Here is a 22,140-nt window from a genome sequence, read left to right as displayed (position 1 = left end):
GCCGGACAGGAAAAGGTGCGCGGCCGCGTGATGACGTCATCACGCGGCCGCGCATGCAGGTTCAAAGAGCGATGTGCGCCGGGTGGGCCACATCGCTCCACCTGCAATAATAGTGCTCGAGCGGACGTTTCCGGCCGCATCGAGCACTATACTGTGACGGGCAGGAGCTTCCTGGCCGGACGGACGGAAGCCCCTGCCCGACTGCCGGGGGCCGCATAGAAACGGTCCGCGGGCCGTAGTTTGGGGACCCCTGGTCTATAGAGTCTGCCTTTATTTTTGTGAAGGGACAATGCTGAGTAGTCTGGGTGTATGCAGAAAAATAAAAAGGAATTTCCTCTTAGTTGATGGATGTCTGGTAAATCAGATTCCTTCATCTTGTATCTGTGACATCATGACAATAATGTTCATTATTTAATATCATAACCTGAAAGAAATGTTTCTGCTTTACTTCTGCAGCGGATGTAGCACAGCAATTCCAATATGCAGTCCGTGTCATTGGCAGCAATTTTGCTCCGACCGTTGAACGGGATGAATTTCTTGTTGCTGAAAAGATTAAAAAAGAATGTAAGTGTGAATTTTGCTCTAATATAGTGCCTGTAGCATTAGTGCTGATGCTTTCTGAACATCACAGCAGTTGAACCCCCTCTTATTTCCCCCACCTTTCTGAATTTCACATTACAATTCCTTGATGTGCTTGACTATCAATAAATAAACATGTGCATTGCTTTGTTTAGTTTGTTTCCCCAATTATTTGTAATAGATTGTAAGAAAGTACAGTGCTTGATCATATCACAATTTTAGCATTTCTCTTAGAGGAACATGTTACTACATAGTGACACAGACTATTAGGAGGGGTCTATTAACCCCTACGCACATCAGGTCGTAATAATACGTCCCTGCTGGAAGATACTTCCCTCACCAGGACGTTCTATTACGCCCAGCTTCTGGCACCGGTTCATGAGCAGAGGTGGCACCTAAAGCAGCAGGTGTCAGCTGTATATTACAGGTGAAACCGCGGCTCTCAGCGAGTGCCACAGTCAAGCATGATCGCGGCATGTAAGGGTGTTTCTCCTAAGGATCAGACCCACTGATGAGTCCTGAAGGTTTTAAAGAACCATTTGAGCATTCTATAGTATTCCTGTTTATTATGATGTTTCGTATAAAAAAAAAAATTGGAATATGTGCCGCAGGTTAGATATGTAAGAGACACCATAACAGACACTTATCACCAATCCACTTTCTATAATGGCACAAACTCTAGAATAAAGTGGGTGAACTGGTGAGCAAAAGTGCTCCATACCAAATAGAGGACACCCGATTCACTTTTGTGGGACTCCTGCAATTGTCATATTATCAGTTATTTAATTTCTTTTTGTTAGACACCGCACACAAATATTTTTTGTGTCTGTGTGCTTTCATTTGATTCATTTGCTAGCGCAGACTCATTCATTTCTATAGGTTCACACATATGGCTGTGGTTTGCACGGTTCCATGTGAAAGCCGTCTCACTGAGCAGTAAAACTCAGAACAGGTCCTATTTCTGTCTGAGTTTGCAGCTTTTCATCTGCTGGAAGTGTGTGCGCCAAGCTCAAATGCCGAGGACACAGACAACGGCCTCTCCTGGCTTTGACTCAGAATGACTGATATAAAAAAACTGCTGAGATTAGAGATGTGAATCGGCCGTTAGCGTGGTTGTTCTGTAGGTAGGTGTATATGTGTCTGTTATGGCACCATACTCTTGTCTGACATATTCGTTTGGGTAAATGTTGTGTTCTCTTTCAGTTGTCAGGCAGAGAAGAGAAGCGGATGGTGCTCTGTTTTCAGAGCTTCACAGAAAGCTTCAGTCTCAGGTAACAATTTTGTACAAATTTTGCAAGGATGTAGCAGCCAAATGTTTTTCTTCCTAAATAACACCAGATAGTAACATTTATTTTTAAATCTATTTTTGCTTTCTGATAGTAGATTACTTTCCTTCACATATTTATGGAGGCAGCCAACCTGTCCATCTGCATTAAAGGGGTTGTCCACGGTAAAATGTTTATATTGTAAATGCTCATAGACTCCGTAGTCTGCAGATGTTGATATCTGCTGGAATGATTTCTAGTTTTCTGTATGTTTGATGCTTGTCATTATAATGTGTGACAATGAGTTGCAAAGAACAAGACGTGTCGGTCTGTTGGGCTTTGTTTTAGTTTCCCAATTTGTCCCATGTCACCTCTGTGCGTGGCCATTATTAAAACATGAACAATAATACTTGTCTAGAGATCCATGTTTGGTGCTACAGGTGCCTGCAAATTGCATATTGTTGTTTATTTATCTATTGCGGCCCTAGCGAAGTGGTTCAGTTTCCTAAATCATCCTCACCGATTTTGCCAAACTATGAAAGCGGCTTTACAGGGGACCACAAAAATAAAAAAAATCTGTCATTGTTATCAGTTTATTTGTAGGACACATGTCTGGATTGGGTGGGGGTCCCTCTTTAATTTTGATGTTGGTGTTGGTAAGTGTCGTAGTCTATAATGGTATTTGCAGATGACTGCTATGTATAAAACGCCTGTAGGGCATCCAGTGAATGTACCGTTCATTGGGTTCAGCCTTGTAATGTGCAAATTGATGCCATTATTAAATAATGGGGCAGATTTATTAAGCTGTTTGAAAGTCAGAATATTTCTAGTTGCCCATGGAAACCAATCACAGCTGGGCTGTGATTGTTTGCCATGGGCAACTAGAAATATTCTGACTTTCAGACAGCTTGATAAATCTGCCCCAATGTTTTTATAGCTGGTCTTTCTGCTGTGTAAGTCTAGTCACTGATGTTTAAAGCAGACATAGGAAGGGCAGCGCTGCCATTAAAAAAGAATTGGGTTTCTTGTTGTTATTTTTGCACCATCAAACCTTTTAGCATCTTTGATCATAGGAAACGTCTTGCAAGGAATGGATTTTTCTTTATTTGATTTTAACATTATGTCCCGCACTGCCTAGTGAAGGCTTATTTTTAGGAACGTTTGGTTTATTGTTCCACAGATTTATTGAGTTTTTTTTCACATACAAGCCTTTTAGGCTGCTTGTGCTTCTGGTTGAAGGTTAAATCTACTATTGATTCCTAAATGGGGCCCGGAGAAGTAATGAGTTCATAGCAATAATGGCTATTTGTTTTGTCGTGTAAAATAGTCCTTGCTGTTCTTACATTTTGTAACCAAACTTTCTCTATTGTTACAGTCTGTGATAAGAAAATAACAGTATGGAAAACTATAAAAACAAAACAAAAGCCTTGACTTTTTTTGTACATTGGAGTCAGTGGAAAGTGGAAAACTACCTTTTCTGAAGGCCGTTTGTAAAGTACATGAAATTACTTTTGTGCTGAACGTTAAAGTGCAACACTGGCATCATTTAAGATATGATTGGTTCATGGATGTCTGCCAACAGTGTTGTCTTCTCTGCTGCTGACTACACTAGATACAGTCGGTGCATCCTGGTGGTAATGTTTATGTTTGTCTGATTCTATAAGCTGGTGGTCCCCAACCCTCGGGCCACAGCCCAAGACATTGCTTTTTGATGAGCTGCCATGACGACATTACTTTGGAGGCCGGCCAGGGAGCATTACTATGGGGGTTGAACTGCAATGGGGACATTTCGTTAATGAGTAGTGGCTGCATTTCCGACGCTAGGAATAAGTCAAGTCAATGAGTTTCCCAGTTTATTTTGTGGTAAAAGTGGGTGCTTTGGCTTATACTGAGGCCGACTTATACTTGTGTACGTGTGGTATAAAAAGGGGACCATGGTTCCGGTCTCTGTAAAAAAAAATTTGGGTACAGTCTGTCCCCGAATAGAACAAGACAAATTATAAGCCACACATAGAAGTTGCTAATGGATTGGCGATAAGCACGGGAGCCCTTCAGGCTCTTTAGCATAATTTTAAAACTCTATTTTAAAAGGAGCCCATGAATAACAAAAATCAAAAGATTAACTGTGTGCTGGATATTCAGCAACTGGATCTATGAGTAAGTGTCCCTGGTTTATCATGCTGGATTTTGGCCATTTCCTATAAAGAGAGCCGACGTGGATATGAGATTTCTTTTCTCTTTTATGTGCTATGCCAAAACAGTCCCCCCCCCCCCCCCCAACTTGTGTGTGTCTCTCTGAGAGTCTGGAAAGGGATCACCTCACTTAGGACTATACCCCTGCTGTAATTTTGAAGAAGAGAATCTTCCTTTATTGGGGTGTCTGAAATGGATCACTCTCCCCTAATTACTGTTTGACTCCTCTCTGTGAAATGTGAATCTCTTCAACTCGCATGAGGCAATTTTGTTGGTAGTAAATTGGCCTTTTTGTTTTATAATTCTGCTTCTACACGAGGATGCTGTCAGTTTACAGGTGAAATCAAGCTGACTGCTGAAGCTAAACAATGGATTGTTTCACTCCATTTTGGAATACACCTATCAGTACAAGTCTGTTAATAGCAGTTTTATTTCAGTTTTGAGAAGTTTGCATTCCAGAAGTTTTTGAGGTCACTGCATTACTGTATTAAAGTTTTGATCTATGATATTGGTTGAATGATACAGTAATAAACTATTTTTCTTTCAGGGTGTTTTAAAGAACAGATGGTCTATACTCTACCTCCTGCTTAGTCTAAGTGAAGATCCTCGAAAACAGCCAGGCAAGGTATGCAGTGGTAAGAATCCTAAGGGGGCATCAAGATGTACCATTGGTTCGTGGAACATATTGTCATTTCTTAGTGGTACACATTGTATAATTTGTGAACCTATAGTCCAGTGATGGCGAACCTATGGCACTGGTTCCAGAGGTGGCACTCGGAGCCCTTTCTGTGGGCACTCAGGCCATCAACCTAGGACAGAGTTCACTAAACAGGACCAAATCCATTAAATCTTCCTGCAGTCCTAGGCGACTTATGAGATGCTGTGCTCAGCACTATTTTACAGCGACACTTCATTGACTGTTTGGAACTACTTGAAAAGTGAGAAGGTGTTAAAAGAAGTGCATTATCTTTGTGGTCCTCCTGCTGGACCCACCATTCTTCCTAAACAGAGAGACCCTGGAGAGAAGCCACAATGATGTCTGAATTTGCCCACCTTCTTTCAACTGTATTGGTGGCCTCAGGGGGCCGATACAATTAAAAGATGTGGAAGAACAGGTAGCAATAAGTTACTGCTTAATATGGCACGTTGGCACATCAGGGTAAATAAGTGGGTTTTGGTTGTAGTTTGGGCACTCTGTCTCTAAAAGGTTCGCCATCACTGCTATAGTCTGTTTATATCTCAAGACCTCGAGATCTCCTCACCAAAAACCTCTTCTAGCGCTACTCCAGTAGAACTTTGACTCCATTTCATTGCACAGAAGCTACATGTTTCACCTGGGAATGGATTGTGCTGGTCTGAGAAGCTATCTTAAAGGGAACCTGTCACCACAATAACCCTATCAAGCCCACAAACAATAACTTGCTCTGTAATGTGTAGCATATTTCTGGTTTGCAGCATGAATGAAAAATCATCTTTAATTCTTTTGTAGGATGCAGTCGGGTAACTTTCCACCCCTGCTAACTATCTCCAGATAGACATAGAATATCATAACCATTAGGAGGCAGGGCCATATGCATGGAGTGGGCAGAGTAGACTTACTGCAGGAGGCAAGGTTACCTGACTGCAAAAAAATTAAAGATGATTTTTCATTCATGTTGCAACCAAGAAATACCCTAAAAAGATCTCCAGGGTACTTTTTGTAGACTTGGTGGTTGTGGTGGTGGGGGTTTAGTGCTGTGACTCTTTAAATGAAAGGAGGCTATCCAGTCTCTTATACCCACCCCCAATCCTTTCCCCCAAAAAAAATGGCGCACATAAAGGTCATAGCAAAATGTAACATTTATGTATTTACTTTAGGTGTCCAGTTATCCTTCCTTGTTTGCTCAGGCCTTGCCACGTGATGCTCACTCGACACCATATTACTATGCCAGGCCACAGAGCTTACCGTTAAACTACCAAGATCGAAGTGTGCCGTCTGCACAGAATACTGCCAATATGGGAAGCAGTGGAATTGGCAGTATAGGAATGTATTCATTAAATGGGCCAACACCTACCCCACAGTCATTTGTTCCTGGGTAAGTTCTTTACAAAATGTTTTACAGAAGCCATATATATTTAAAGGGCTTGTGCACTTTCAGCAAATATTTGATAAGATTTGTGTAAGGAAAGGTTATACAATTTTCCAATATACTTTCTGTATCAATTCCTCACGGTTTTCTAGATCTCTGCTTGCTGTCCTGCTATAAATGCCTCTATTTTTACTTCTAGTGGATAGAAATCTGTCTATGTGATATGATGGAGGTGCAGGTGCATGAGCCAATATTATCACACGATTCCTATTACGCTTTGATAGGATTACGCTCGTGCACCCACCTGTCCATCACATCACATGGACAGATTTCTATCCACTGGAAGTAAACAAAGAAGCTTCATATAGCAGAACAGCAAGCAGAGATCTAGAAAACTGGTATTTCATATCATAAATACTAAAGGGGAGTATTAAATTTGCATGCTATCCCCTACGATGACAAAAATTGTAGATGGCAGTTATTTATGTATATCGGAGATGGCTGAGCACTGTTTTCAAGGAGACGCTTGTATTAATATTTGATTTTGAGTTTTTCTTAACAACATTTTAATTTTTTTTTTATAATTTTAGGCAGCCTTTTCAAACTCCAATGGGAGATGCTCTCCGCCAGCAATTAGGCACACGTCTAGCATGGACTCTAGCATCTAGCCAACAACCTACACTTCAGAATGCTACATCTAAAATCCTTCCCACTACAGTAGCCCGTGGTATGCCAAGAACTAGAAGGGAGGGCGACACAAGTGGTAACTAAAATAAATATTTACAGATCATAATTTTTACAGGTCAATAAGAAGAAATTGTATATTTTGGAATTTGGGCTTTCTAAGTTTTTCACCAGCTTTGCAATGGTTAGGTTCAGGCTTTCAACCAGGAAAATATAAATATTTTAAAGGGGTTGACCATAGGTTGAAAAACATGGCTGCTTTCTTCCAAAAACAGCTCCACATCTGACCATGATTTCTGCTGGTATTGCAACCTAAGTCCATTCATCTCTATGCAGTTGAGCAGCACTACTGATACAAGCCTTGGTCCGGTGTGGTGCTGTTTTTGGAATAAAGCTGCCATGTTTTTTCAACCTCTGGAAACCCCTTATTAACTCCTTACAAAGGTGTGATGTATTAGAATGTCTCACGTCATCTGAGGGTGTATGTAGAAGGCTCCTAGGCTCAGTTCTCTGCATACAAGGTGGGTGTTTGCTTCATATTGATCGTGGGTTGTTAACCCTTCGATCGCCGCTGCAAGTGGCAGTAAAAAGCCTGTGACGTCATGGGGGAGCAACGGTCTGTCTCCGTGAAAGACCCAAGGCTCTGATTTCTAGTCATTGTTAAATGTCCCATTGTAACACATTGTGCCATTGGCACATCTTAATAAATGGTCAGTAATATCCCCCTATACTGCCATACTGTACATAGTATGTTAATACACAAATCATCCTATAGCACTGTCAGCGGTTCTCAACCTTGTTTGAGGTACTGAACCCACCAGTTTCATATGCACATTCACAGAACCCTTTTTTGATGATAAATCAAATATGTGTTGGTCTTGACCTCCGTGGCAGACGCTCTGTTGAACCTCTGAGACTGACTTGCCAAACCCCTAGGGTTCAATAGAACCCTGGTTAAGAACCACTGCACTATGTCAAAGGCTGGGGTCCCTATTCATCCAGGCCCCCCTATAATGCAACCCCAAAAACAACCAACACTACACAAAAAATGGAGCTGTCCACATCTCTAAATCAAAATATCATTTTATTAATCATTGATAAAAATTCATAACATGTACATAAGATACAAAAGAGCAAATTCCAAATAGACCAGAGAAACTATGTGGAAGCCATCATGAAAATTAGAAACATGTCCTGGTCATTAATGTGGAAAACTGTTGTGGAGATGAGGGGTTAATGGTGCTCATTTCACTTCTTTGTGGCTGTGGTAGTTTGTAAACATAAAGTTCCCAAGGCAGTGAAAGGAAATGCACAGTAGTGCTCCAAACCTTGATAAAACAATGGACTGAGAGGGCTCACAGGATAAAATATGTTTTACCTAAATACAGATTCTCTAATTTGGTGGTGGCGTTCCATGCTGTCTTTCATGTTACATGCCACTGGCTCCTATTCATGTTCATATATAGTAGTCTAGGCATGTGTTTATGTCAATTTTTTTTTTTTTTTTATTACCTGAACTTCTGTTTTTCAGTCCTGAAAGGTGAAAACTGGTTCCTTTTTTTGTAGGGTCCATGGAAATAACAGAAACTTCTCTTGTAAGAGATATTTTGTACGTGTTTCAAGGAATTGATGGGAAGTGTATTAAAATGTGCAATTCGGAGAACTGCTACAAGGTGGACCCCAAGGTAAAAGTATTGTGAATTTTCCAACTTCTTGATATTGGTGCGCTATCCATAGGACAAGATCTGATCGGTTGTTTTCACTTCCGTAACCCCTTAACCCCTACGGGACTCAGCCTCTTTTGGCCTTAAGGACGCGCTCCCATTTTTCAGATCTGGCCTGTGTCACTATAAGTGGTTATAGCGTGGGAACACTATGAGATATCCAGGGGATTTTGAGATTGTTTGTTTTATTGTGACACATTGTACTTCAAATTAGTTTAAAAATTTGGATGAAATCTTTTGTGTTTAGTTATGAAAAAAAACTAAATGGCGAAAATGTGGAAAAATTCTTTATTTTCAACGTTCTAAATTCTCTACTTTTGGTTCCAGATAGTCATAGCTTTTTTTAAGATTCCGCATATTTTACCAGAATGTTATGAGGCTCAAAATTTAGGTAAAATTTTTCCCATTTTTTTTGTAAAATCACCAAAACCTGTATTTAGATGGGCCTGCTAATTGACACTGAGAGGCCTAAATAATAGCTAGACTCATAAATTACCCCATTATGGAAACTACACCCCTCAACGTATGAAATAACACTTTTAAGAAGCTTGTTTACCCTTTAGGTGTTTTATAGGGGTTAAAACAAAATGGAGGTGCAGTCTGCAAATTGTAATATTTTTTCACAATACACTCGTTTTGGGTGGAAAATTAAACATTAAAAGGCTCCACAAAGTTTGATACCCAATTTCTCCCGAGTACACCGATACCCTATATGTGGTGGTAACCTGCTGTATGGGCGCACGGCCGGGCATAGAACGAAAGGAGGCGCCATCCAGATCAGATTTGCTATGTCACATTGTACAGGCTATAATTTTTTTAATTTTTTTTTTATTGAGGACCTATAGGAGCTTATTTCTTTTGCCACATGAGATGCACTTTTCTGGTACGTAATTTTGGGGAATCTATAGCTAATTGGTGAGATTTTATTAACTCTTTGTTTGAGAAAATGAAAATCATCAATTTTTGGGAAAATGTTTTTTTTTTTTTCCCATTTATATAGATTTTTTTATTTTCCCCATTTTTACTGAATAAGTAGCAATTTGGCAAAAATGTTGTTAATTTTAGCATCACCGTCTTTTTTCATATGCATAATTTTTTTATTTTTCGCCTCCCAAATCTATTTAAGGGCTTATTTTTTGCGAGAAAGATTGTTCTTTATAGTGGCCTTATTTTAGAGTGCATAACATTTTTTAAATCACTTTTTAGAGCATCTTTTTTTAATTAATTTTAAATCTTATTAATTAAAAATTATCTTTTTTGGAGCGTTTTTTGGGTTTTTTTTTTTTTTTTACGGAATTCACTTTGCGGAATTAATAACTATTCTGTTTTATTATGCAGATCGATACGGACGCAGCAATACCAAATATGAGGGGGTTTTGTGTATTTTATTCAATTGTACTGAATAAACTAATTTGGAGAAAATCTTGTTCATTTTAGCATCACCATTTTTTCATATGCATAACTTTTTATTTTTCGGCTAACAAATCTGGTTAGGGGCTTATTTTTTGCGACAAGAGTTGTTCTTTTTAGTGGGCTTATTTTAGAGTGCGGAACATTTTTTTTTATCACTTTTTAGAGCATATTATAAAAGATATTAATTAAAAATGATCTTTTTTAAGAATGTTTTTCACATTTTTTTTTCCCCCCTTCTGCGTTTACCGTGCAGGTCCAGTAATGATTCTGTTTTATTATACAGATTGTTACGGACACGGCAATACCAAATATGTGGGTTTTTTGTGTGTTTGTGGTTTTTTTGGGAAAGTGACATTTTAGGGGCTTATATTTTTATGTATTTATTTTTTATTTATTATAATGTGCAGTGTTTTAGTTTTTTTACTTTACATACTTGAATTTGAACCAGTGATGCTCTGATAAATATACTGCACTACAATACTTGCATGCTCAAGGGAAGGGATCTGACTGCCAGGGACAGCTGGCAGCTCCGGGGCACATGGCAGTCCTCGGAGCTGCCCAGAAGTGGATCGGATCCCCCGGTAAGCGGCACTGGGGATCCGATCCATAGCAGAAACACCCTTACATGCCGTGGTCATTCCTGACCGCGGTGTGTAAGGGGTTAACACCCATGATCGACGCCAGCTCCATTCACAGGTGTTACAGCGCAGTGAAAGACAGCTGACAGCCGCTGCTTCTGGTACCGGCTCTGTTTGTGAGCCAGTGCCAGAAGCAGGACGTTATAGTGCGTCCTGGTGCGCTAAGCATCTAGCCACCGGGACGTACTATAACGTCCTGGTGCGCCAAGGGGTTAAAAACTACATGGTACACAGCATAAAAGCTGTTGTTACTATCTTTTTTTTTTTTTTTTTCTTCACTATCCACTTAGCTTTTAGTATCAGTATCTGATCTCCTTATTCTCATTCACAGACAACAGATCAGATGCCTTCAGTGACCCTCCACACCATAAATTACCTGCACACCACATACAATTAACCCCTTCACTGCTCAGCTGCATAACTGCTCTCCTCTCCATTTTTTGATTTAACCTTGAAGAAAAGGCTCCTAAAAGCTGTTATCAATAATTTAAGGGGTGTAGTTTCTTAAATAATATAATTTGTGTGTGTTTTCTGTTGTTAAGGTCCATTAAAATCACTTTTGAAATGAACATAATGAACATATGGTGAATGTATACACAAGTCTATTACAAAATAATGTACCCACTTAAAAAAAAAAAAAAAAAAAACTTATATACTCACCCTCCGATGTCTCCGATGTCAGCGCGTCCCATCTTCTTTCTTCCTGGCCACGCATACTATGACGTCAGCAGCGGCCGCGTCATAGATGCGCCTTCTAGAAGAAAACATGGCCGCGTCCATAAAAGAGAAGAAAGAAGAGGAGCAGGCTGGGGGCAGGCTGGCTATATGCTGCTAGGGGGCAGGCTGGCTGTATGCTGCTAGGGGGCAGGCTGGCTGTATGCTGCTAGGGGGCAGGCTGGCTGTATGCTGCTAGGGGGCAGGCTGGCTGTATGCTGCTAGGGGGCAGGCTGGCTGTATGCTGCTAGGGGGCAGGCTGGCTGTATGCTGCTAGGGGGCAGGCTGGCTGTATGCTGCTAGGGGGCAGGCTGGCTGTATGCTGCTAGGGGGCAGGCTGGCTGTATGCTGCTAGGGGGCAGGCTACTGAGGTCTGTGACCAATGCATTTCCCACTCTCGGCTTATACTCGAGTCAATAGTTTTTCCCAGTTTTTGGTGGTAAAATTGGGGGTCTTAGCTTTTACTCGGGTCGGCTTATACTCGAGTATATACGGTAAGTCCTTTTGTGGTATGACTATTTGTTCAAAAATTCTAAGAGTTCAAAGTTTAAAAAAGAGCAAAGTTGCAAATTTTTATTTACAAAAGTTAAAAAAATTTATTCAAAATATATCACTGAAATGTGTCACCTAACATGAAGTACAATGTGTCATTAAAAAAACTATCTTGGTATATTAAAGTGTTCCAAAGTTATTACAATGTATAGGCTTAGTCCTTAAGGGGTTAGAATTCATAAATATATTTATTATTATTTCAAACAGTGTTTTGTAGAGAAAGCCACTGCAGATTTTTATAGGGTTTGCTGTGGTGTTCATAAATGTATTTTTTTAACCCCTTGAAATAACTGAGAAGCACTAGAAGGTACTCAGGCCTGTCACATCCTTTGGCAGCCTAATAGTGAAGCAAAATATTCACTAGTTCAATAGTATCAGAAATTATCGGAACCACTTCAAAACGCCCTAAAAAATAAACCCATTAGGTATAAGCATCCCTCATATTAAATGCCGTAAAGAATGAAAACATCCAAATCTCTGAATTTACACCATTTGATTTTCCTTACCATTTTAACACCCATAAATATTTTACTAAAAAGTGGTCAAATGGCTGTTCCGTTGTTGATCAATAAAAAATGCTCCAAATGTATTCTGGAAATAAATTTTTTGTGATTTGCACCACCTTTTGGAACTTATTTTTTTTTCCACATTCCCAGTACATGGCACAGAATCTCATCGCAAATGCCACATTTCACCGCACCCTTATTATATCTTCTTTCAACTCAATCCCTGCTTTGAATTGGCAATCTTGATATATAAAAAAAGAACACCTCAGGTTCGAATAAGTTCCTTCCAGTGTGTCCTAAATGTTTTATGTCAATGTTAAGGGGCTGACAATAAGTTCACTGGTAAATCGCATTTTATTGGTATAATGGAAATTAAACCTGAGCAACATTTTTCCAATTACATGACAGTACTGCCATCTAGTGGTCAAAATAAAAAACTTCTATGTAGAGATTTTTTTTTTTATTGGAAAATAATCTGTTTAAATTCTGAACTTCATGTAAGTGCCTGTGTACTTACGAACATTAGTATTGTGTTGTAGTGGCTTAAACAAGCATTAAAGAGTTCAACTGTGGAAAAAAGTTGAATAAAAGCTGTAAAATGAAACTTTTTTTAAGAATAAAAGCACCACTTTTACATAGAAGATGCAAAAGAAGTTGAAAAAACCCCAAATTATCCAAAACCCCCGCTTATGTGGTATTGCGGCATAACAACCCGTTATGACTGAAAAGCTGGCTATACTAAAACCAATGAGATTTTTTTTTCCCCAGTATTTTTTTTATTCACTAAAATTTGGCAAATAAGAAAATAATAGAAAAAATGTCCACATTGCCATAAAAATAACACAATAACAATGAAAATCTGCTCTGAATGGCGCTCCTTCCCCTCTATATCCTGATGTGTTTCCATAAAGCATTTTCCCACACATATGGGGTATTGGCATACTCGGGACAAATTGCGTATACAACCTTTGCAGTGCCTTTTGGTATTTTATTAATTGTGGGAATAATTACATCTGATACAAAAGCCCATAATGCAATAAATAAATGAATATAAGAAAATTCAATGTCATTAGTCACAAATGGATCTTAAACAGTTTGAAAAACATGAAAAAAAAAAGCCTCTGGATGTGTTGGTGTTACAAAGTTATAACCACATAAATTGACACCGCCTCTAGTTCCAATAGGATCCCACATGGCATGTTAAAATGTTTACTAAATAAAAAATCTCAATTCTTGTCTATGCCCATCTATCTAATTTTTTATGCGAGCATTGGACAGGTTTTGACCAATGTTTCTTCCCCCAAAATGCCACACAATGATGATACTGATAGATAAGCAACTTGTGAACTGGAGTATGTCTTTCCCTTTTGTTTAGATACTCAACTCCTCTTGTACTCAAATGGTTCCATATAAACTAACCATATACCATATATTCTGTTGAATTTCTTATGTAGGTTGCACTTTCTAAATCTCTGAAGGATACAACTGGTAGACTTGCAGAGTTAGGATGGCTTCATAACAAAGTGCGAAAATATACAGATCAGAGGAGCTTAGATCGAGCGTTTGGACTTGTTGGGCAGGTATGATTTAACTTTTACTACCTTTAGAGGTGATTCCATTGTATGCAGCTGATGGATAACATCACTGTTGGTCTTTGTGTGATTTGTATCCTGTTGTTTCCCCCCACGGTATCTCATACACTGAAGCCAATAACAAGGAGATCCTGCTCCTGATACACTGACCAGATCACTAGTGGGGTATTTGATTTTCACATACCCTTCAAGTGGGTTCAGTTGCAGCAATCTGATTCTTAAAGAGAATCTGCCTTGCAAATGAATCCACCCAAAATAAATACTTGATTAAAATGGTCTAACTAAATGGTTCTTTCAGTGGCCTCAATGTTAAAAAATGTGTGTGTAAATTTTTATGCAACTTGCCTGATGTGAGCCCAATGACACTAAGGGTGCAATCACACGGTCCGTTCTTGGACCGAAAGTTCTTGAAGCCTTTATAAAGGCACTGAAAACACATGTGCTTTTGTGTGTTTACCATGTGGTTTGAGTCTCTTTCTTCATTTCTGAAAGTGTAAGAAGCTGTGAAATGGATTCAAACACCTGATAAACATGGAAAAAAAGAAATGCCTTTAAAAACGCTCCAAGAACTGTCCACTGTGTGACAGAACCCTAAGTGTGTCCGATGAAATACTGCAAGTGGTTACTTGCTTTGCCCTGCCCTCCCTGATTGACAGATCTAACTGCTAAGATATACTGTAATGTGGCCTTTACAGCCAAAACTTGTGAACCCCACCTTGTATTTTACATACCGTTTTTGTATTTTTTTCAATCTTGTATTATATTCTTTTAATATATGTTCATAATTACCAGCCAGTACCAACATAATATTTTGCATGTCTCTCCAGAGTTTTTGTGCTGCGTTGCATCAGGAATTAAAGGAATATTACCGGCTTCTATCTGTTCTACATTCACAGGTAACATTTACACGAAGGCTATATAAGTTCATGTAACGTTGTGTTTTATTGGATCAAGTGTTTCTGTAGAAATAGGGACTTTCTGCTGGAATCTTATTAGCCTCTTAATAATGTTACAATTAAAAGAAGTTGGCAGCTGTTTAGACCTGAATTTTTCTAACTTGTTGCTGTCCACGGTTTTGAGTATTGGCTGCAGCATCCAACAAGAAATAACTTTTTTTTTTTTATTCCCAGTTATCTTGCTACTTCCGCCATACTCTGAATATTCATTCCATAAACATTTTCCATTTAAAGCATGTTGCCCACAAGTGAGTTTGGTCCTCTAGCCTTAATCCATGGGTTTGCATGATTTACCCGACAGAACCTAGAATCACTGGACTGAACCAACATCCTCAGTGTCATCTTCTGATTCTAGGTTTGGTCGGGTAAATCTCGCACTTCATGAGACAAGTTTTTACGTCTCTTCTCCTGACAAGCCTGTTCTGGCAAATGCTTGTATCCCCTGTAAAGTATCTATTCTGGAGCACTGTATGAATAAAGTGACAACTAGGGCCCTGCCTTTCTACTTGATAAAGAGATGAGTCTCTACAGTCTGAAACTTTCACTACTGATTAAGTAGTGTTTAGAGATTGTAGGGATAAACCTATATTTAGTACTAACCAATTGTCAGTCTATTCATTACATATCAGGAGGAGTGTTGTTAAGAGAAATTCAAGTAACCACTAAAAACATGTTAGGAAAAGTTTCAGGTCCTCATTAAATGAAAATTTTTGTAACATATATGTTTTTTTTTTTTTTTTTTTCTTCTTCAAAACAAGTTGCAGGTTGAAGATGACCAAGGCGTAAATTTAGGTCTTGAAACAAGTCTAACTCTTAGACGCCTGCTGGTGTGGACATACGATCCCAAGATGAGATTGAAGACTCTGGCAGCACTAGTTGATCATTGTCAAGGTAAGATGGAATTATGTTATGTCTGGCTTATATTAATTTGTCTCTGATTTATAATTGTATGTTCTTTATGAATTAATTGTTTCAGGAAGAAAAGGAGGAGAGCTGGCTTCTGCAGTCCACACATACACAAAAACCGGGGATCCATACATGCGATCTTTGGTGCAACACATTCTTGGCTTGGTTTCTCACCCCATAATGAATTTTCTTTACCGTTGGATATATGATGGCGAGTTGGAGGATACTTACCATGAGGTAAAGTGTGTGTGTGTAGGGATTTGCTACTAATTCTCTAATTTGCTTACCATGAACCCCACCTAATTATACTGTATATCAATTTCTGCAATACATAGCTGCTGCAATTACTACTGCAATGCAGCCTCTCCTTTCCTTACTAGCTTACTCGCCTCTGGTTTCTCAGCAATCTCAGCAGTGTTCCCCAGCGGGCAGTATTTTGCTCCCAATCCTGGTGACTATACAGGTGTAACAAAAAGGTTGGGACAGTGGAATATCTTGCAAAATATACTTTGGTTAAAAAAACTAGAAATGTGTCCAAATAATTTCAAAAAAATCTATTCAATGATGCCAAACTCTGCTCCACACTCACCCCCTGGGGGTGGTGGAGACTCTTTATTTTATTTTTATTTTTTTTCCTATTTTGATTTCCAGCAAGTACAGCACCATCTGACAATGAAAATGGTTTGAATTATAGATTTTCCTGCGGAAACTTGAATCTGCAATAAAAATAGATCCCTGCCCCTCCCCCAGGGGATGGGAGTAGGAGGCCATGTTACCTGAGTGAAGTTGCCCCCCCCACCTTGTTCAAATCAAACAAAATTGGTGTCAAACGTTTGTGCAGCAAAATTTTTTGTTTGTGCCGCTATCGTTTTTAAGATATTAATGAAAGTGTCCAGAGGTCATCAGAGGTCAACCAGCCCCCCACATTGCCCAAACCAAACTGGTGCCAACAATTCTGCTACGTTTGTGCAGGTTTGTGCTGCTCAAATTTTTTGTTTGTGCTGCTTCTGTTTTGAATATATGAACAAAAAAATTAAAGGTCAAAAGTTCAAGCAGCCCCCCACATTAACTGAAACGAACAAAACTGGTGTCAAACTTTAGTGCTACATTTGTGCAGGTTTGTGCAGCAAAAATTTTTGTTTGTGCCGCTATCATTTTTAATATATTCAAACTTTTTTTTCCAGAGGTCATCAGAGTTAATTTCTTCCAAAGTACAATGTGTTTGCTAGCCCCCCTGGTGATCAAACAAGGGAAGTGTCACTAGGTTTGTTTTTTACCAGTTCATCCTAAACACCTTTAACCTATGTAAACACCTGAACATACCTTAAAAATTATAGCAGCACAAGCAAAATTTTTTGCAGCACAAACGTAGCACTAATGTTTGACACCAGCTTTGTTTGATTTGGTTAATGTGGGGGGGCTGCTTGAACTTTTGACCTTTAATTTTTTTGTTCAGTTATTCAAAACAAGAGCAGCACAATCAAAAATTTGAGCAGCACAAACGTAGCAGAATTGATCGGCACCAGTTTCGTTTGGTTTGGGCAATGTGGGGGGGCTGGTTGACCTCTGATGACCCTGGAAACTTTCATCAATATCTTAAAAACGATCGCGGCACAAACAAATTTCTGCTGCACCAACGTAGCACAAACATTTGACACCAATTTTGTTTGATTTGAAGAAGGTGGGGGGGGGGGGCAACTTCACTCAGGTGGCCGTGTTTGATATCATTGGATAGGTTTAAAAAAAAAAAAAAAATATTTGACACCTATATTCTCAATTTCCTATCTGATGTGTATTTCATGAGAGAGTCCAACGTCTAACCTTTTTTTTACCCCTAATATATCTGCTATATAGACATGAAATTTTCTGTAATGCTAAGGTGTGTGATGCATTAACCTATCCACCAGAGCCCTCTTGGACCATTATTTTTTTAAATTAATTTTTAACTAATATGGGTGTTTTCTTGAGTTTTGTATTCTTTTAACTATACAAGGAACTTATTGATCAATGTAAAAAGTTTGGGAGATGGTTCTGGTATATTTATAGTTTGTAGGGTATAATAGTTTGATCGATAGGGGTCAAACCCTATGGTCAGTGGGGGGAATTCATGAAAGCTAGACACATTTGAGAAAATTAATTAAAGGGTTTATCCAGGATAAAAATTCTTCAGAGTCTCCCAGTATTCACAGTTTATCATCCTAAATGAATATGTCTTACCTTGATTCTAACTTTGTAAATATTTGCAGGATGATGTGTAACCATATATGCAAGGAGGATTAAATCTCAGATTCCTCTACAGACGTTTTTGTGCTGCAGAAACTACACTCCCCACAATGCTGTAAACACAGCAGAGAGTGTATCCACCCATTCCAGGCTTGACTGTGCTTGAAACCCCGCCGACTACACTTTCCAGGCTCTGCTGTTCCCAGCCCGCTACACTTTCCAGGCTCTGCTGTTCCCAGCCCGCTACACTTTCCAGGCTCTGCTGTTCCCAGCCCGCTACACTTTCCAGGCTCTGCTGTTCCCAGCCCGCTACACTTTCCAGGCTCTGCTGTTCCCAGCCCGCTACACTTTCCAGGCTCTGCTGTTCCCAGCCCGCTACACTTTCCAGGCTCTGCTGTTCCCAGCCCGCTACACTTTCCAGGCTCTGCTGTTCCCAGCCCGCTACACTTTCCAGGCTCTGCTGTTCCCAGCCCGCTACACTTTCCAGGCTCTGCTGTTCCCAGCCCGCTACACTTTCCAGGCTCTGCTGTTCCCAGCCCGCTACACTTTCCAGGCTCTGCTGTTCCCAGCCCGCTACACTTTCCAGGCTCTGCTGTTCCCAGCCCGCTACACTTTCCAGGCTCTGCTGTTCCCAGCCCGCTACACTTTCCAGGCTCTGCTGTTCCCAGCCCGCTACACTTTCCAGGCTCTGCTGTTCCCAGCCCGCTACACTTTCCAGGCTCTGCTGTTCCCAGCCCGCTACACTTTCCAGGCTCTGCTGTTCCCAGCCCGCTACACTTTTGTTCTTGGAGGCATCCTATATGTTATGGGGATATCTCAGATGTCATCATATGTGACCAACCAGAACCCCCTCACCCACCCCCCTGTGACTATGTCCATCCTGCAGTCTTATATGCCATAGGGTAGTGATCACATTTGTCTCATATGCCATAGGGTGCGACAAACAAAAGCATAGTTGTGTGCCACTGTTAAATTAGTACAGAAAACATGAATTTTATTAGAACACACACCTAAACACAGACAATACCATAAAAACAATTAAAAATAGTAGTACCAAAGTACATACAGTGCAAAATTGTATTATTGATACTCTGATAGGTACAATAACAAAACCCCTCCTGAACGGGTAGCATAAACCAAGACCAACCCAGTAGAAATGTAAACAAATTAAAAGTGCCTGTGCATATAGCCAGCTGACAGAAAGGTACTGAACAAGTAGACTGGTGCCTAGAAAGAATATTCCTCAAAAGTTAGTAAGTAGGTACGAGGCAAATCCCCAGTATACATTACAGGTTATCTGGCATTAAGCCAGGCAGCATGGCAACCACATCAAAAGTGCGGGTTGGTGCCAAAAAATCAGGAGGTGGAGGGCTCCCCACATGTTCTGTCTCACTGGAGACTTCCTCAGCGGTAAAGATGCCCCCATGTTGCCAGGCTCCCCTTATATGCCCTCATAGCACTCAACATCAGCTGTTACATTACTTCGTGCCGGAAGTGGCGCGAGAGTGGATGTGATTCTAGCTGTCAATCAATACAGGCGCATGCGCAATCAACTTGGTCCGGACATCGAAAATGACGAGGCGTCGGACATGGTGCTTTTAAGGCAAGTATAGTAACCAAGCAACCAGATGCTACTGACAATAGATAAACCAATCCTCGTGCATAGGAGAGGTATGTAAACACGGCGTTCTATCATTCTGCGCCGACCATTTGGCTCACCTTAGGGTACATGGATAAAAAACAATCTATTTGTTATAAGTGAAATCGTGCGTCTTGGTAAATGTAGCACTCAATATGAAATAAACGAGATGAGTATTAAGAAAAAGAGAAAGACGAAAAAAAAGTGAAAATACTTATGTGTCAAGAAGACTCAAATAAATTCAATTGTCAAAGTAGGAATTTGTTACAAAACAGCAAGTGATATCATCCCACTCCTACACAAATAAATCAATCCTGTGTACATCAAAGCAGCTAAATGGCAACAGTGATTAATAGGACGACAGTGAGTCCAGGACCTCATTTCTGAGGCACCCAGATAAGAAGTGTGTAATATTACACCCACTCTACATAAATAAAATATTGACAACAAGATAAAAATAACGGAATACCCACATAAAGTCACCAGTGGGTATTGGTATACTGTATTGAAGTACTATTCAAATTTGAAATGACGCAAGGGAAGAGAGTTATAAAATAAATTGTATATTATATGCGACGCAATTACAATAAAGTAAAGTGTGGTAGCTGAAAATGGTGCCTGAATATTAGTCAAACAGTAACAAGGCTATAAAGGTAAATCATTCAAGTGGCCTGTTATGAGACATGTGTATCGTCCAGAGGTACTGAAAGAGTACAAGTGGGAGCAAATATGAGAGCCCTCCCCCTCCTAGCCAGAAAGATATACATTCCTGTGTACTGTGGGTTTGAGTCCCAACGTAGGTAGAAATCAATTATAAAGATTAAAGTCACATAGTCGCATAGGAAATCAGAAGTCCAAAATCAGTAGGGGGTAGAGCTGTTGACAAGAGCCGTGTTGGTTGTCCATATTACATTGAGTAGTCTATCTTTCTCTTTTCTTTTCTCATTAATTTTCCTGTTCCTTTCCTTTTTTTCTTGGATATTGTCCAAACCCACAAAACTGTATTGATTGACATCTAGAATCACATCCACTCTTGCGCCACTTCCGGCATCTGTAGTGCGCATGCGCGCCCGACACGCTGAATGCAACAGCTGATGGTGAGTGCTGTGGGAGCATCTTTACCCCTGAGGAGGTCTCCAGTGATAGACGTAACACGTGGGGAGCCCTCCCCCTCCTGATTTTTTTTTTTTTTTTTTTTTTTTTTTTTTTTTTTCACCAACCCGCACTTTTGATGTGGTTGCCATGCTGCCTGGCTTAATGCCAGATAACCTGTAATGTATACTGGGGATTTGCCTCGTACCTACTTACTAACTTTTGAGGAATATTCTTTCTAGGCACCAGTCTACTTGTTCAGTACCTTTCTGTCAGCTGGCTATATGCACAGGCACTTTTAATTTGTTTACATTTCTACTGGGTTGGTCTTGGTTTATGGTACCCGTTCAGGAGGGGTTTTGTTATTGTACCTATCAGAGTATCAATAATACGATTTTGCACTGTATGTACTTTGGTACTACTATTTATAATTGTTTTTATGGTATTGTCTGTGTTTAGGTGTGTGTTCTAATAAAATTCATGTTTTCTGTACTAATTTAACAGTGGCACACAACTATGCTTTTGTTTGTCGGATTCACTCCAGTGTGTCGTTCATATTTTGAATTGGTGTATACTACTGCTGTGCAGGGTTCCACATTCTTGATTATGCATATGCCATAGGCTGGTCACATATGTGGTGGAGAGGATTGTCACATATAGGTCCACTTAATATGTGTCAAATCTACCCGCCCATCACATATGTTGGTGGCCGCATTTGAGTTAAAGGAGGCTCACATGTGACCATTCCCCCATGGCACATGTGAATACATGAGTTCATGTAGGTATATATACCATATATACTCGAGTATAAGCCGAGGTACCTAGTTTTACCACCAAAAACTGGAAAAACCTATTGACTGGAGTATAAGCCGAGGGTGGGAAATGCATTGGTCACAGCCTCCCAATATAAAGGCTACTCGCGGCTACTCCACGCCCCAGTAGCCGCGTTACTTCGCCTACCAGATAATCTTCGGCGCGCAGCTCCTGGTAGCTGCGCGCCCTCGTCAGAGTCCCCCGTCTACTGCGCAAGGTTATCTGGTAGGCGGAGTAACGTGGCTACTAGGGCGTGGAGTAGCCGCGTCTAGTAGCCTCATGTCCGGCTCCACACCCCAGTAGCCGCATAAAAAAATTAGCATATAGCTACAATAAAGTTTTCTAAAAGACACCCGGGACATGAGGATTAGCCCAAAAAAGGGCTATCCTCACGTCCCATCCATCCACCTACCACCCCTTCTACCTTTTATAGGTAGAATCGGGGTGGTAGGTTCCCTTTTAAAACCTTTATTGAAGAAAAGGTGATTTCATCGGTAGCCACAGCTACACAGAAAGAACATCCCCAGAAAAGACTAAAACTTGTTATAAATTCTGAGTAAAAAGACTGCGATTTGGAAGCTC

General features: G+C 40.1%; 1 protein-coding gene across 2 annotated transcripts in view; it reads left to right on the top strand.

The window, feature by feature from the left end:
• TUBGCP3 (tubulin gamma complex component 3) overlaps positions 1–22,140 on the top strand; it is a 58,439-nt gene that overhangs the window by 5,371 nt on the left and 30,928 nt on the right. The window contains exons 2-11 of one of the 2 annotated variants that reach the window (XM_072135584.1): positions 457–564; positions 1,783–1,850; positions 4,585–4,662; positions 5,895–6,112; positions 6,697–6,869; positions 8,357–8,475; positions 13,792–13,917; positions 14,757–14,825; positions 15,650–15,776; positions 15,862–16,028. In XM_072135584.1, the coding sequence (XP_071991685.1) occupies positions 457–564; positions 1,783–1,850; positions 4,585–4,662; positions 5,895–6,112; positions 6,697–6,869; positions 8,357–8,475; positions 13,792–13,917; positions 14,757–14,825; positions 15,650–15,776; positions 15,862–16,028 (1,253 nt within the window). Of the gene's footprint in view, positions 1–456; positions 565–1,782; positions 1,851–4,584; positions 4,663–5,894; positions 6,113–6,696; positions 6,870–8,356; positions 8,476–13,791; positions 13,918–14,756; positions 14,826–15,643; positions 15,777–15,861; positions 16,029–22,140 lie in introns of both variants that reach the window. The other variant, XM_072135583.1, reaches the window with a different exon arrangement.

This window comes from Engystomops pustulosus, chromosome 2 (assembly GCF_040894005.1).
Source record: "Engystomops pustulosus chromosome 2, aEngPut4.maternal, whole genome shotgun sequence".
NCBI classification, from domain to species: Eukaryota; Metazoa; Chordata; class Amphibia; order Anura; family Leptodactylidae; genus Engystomops; species Engystomops pustulosus.
The sequence above is the reverse complement of the archived record's forward strand: the minus strand, read 5'-3'. Positions and strand labels throughout refer to the sequence as shown.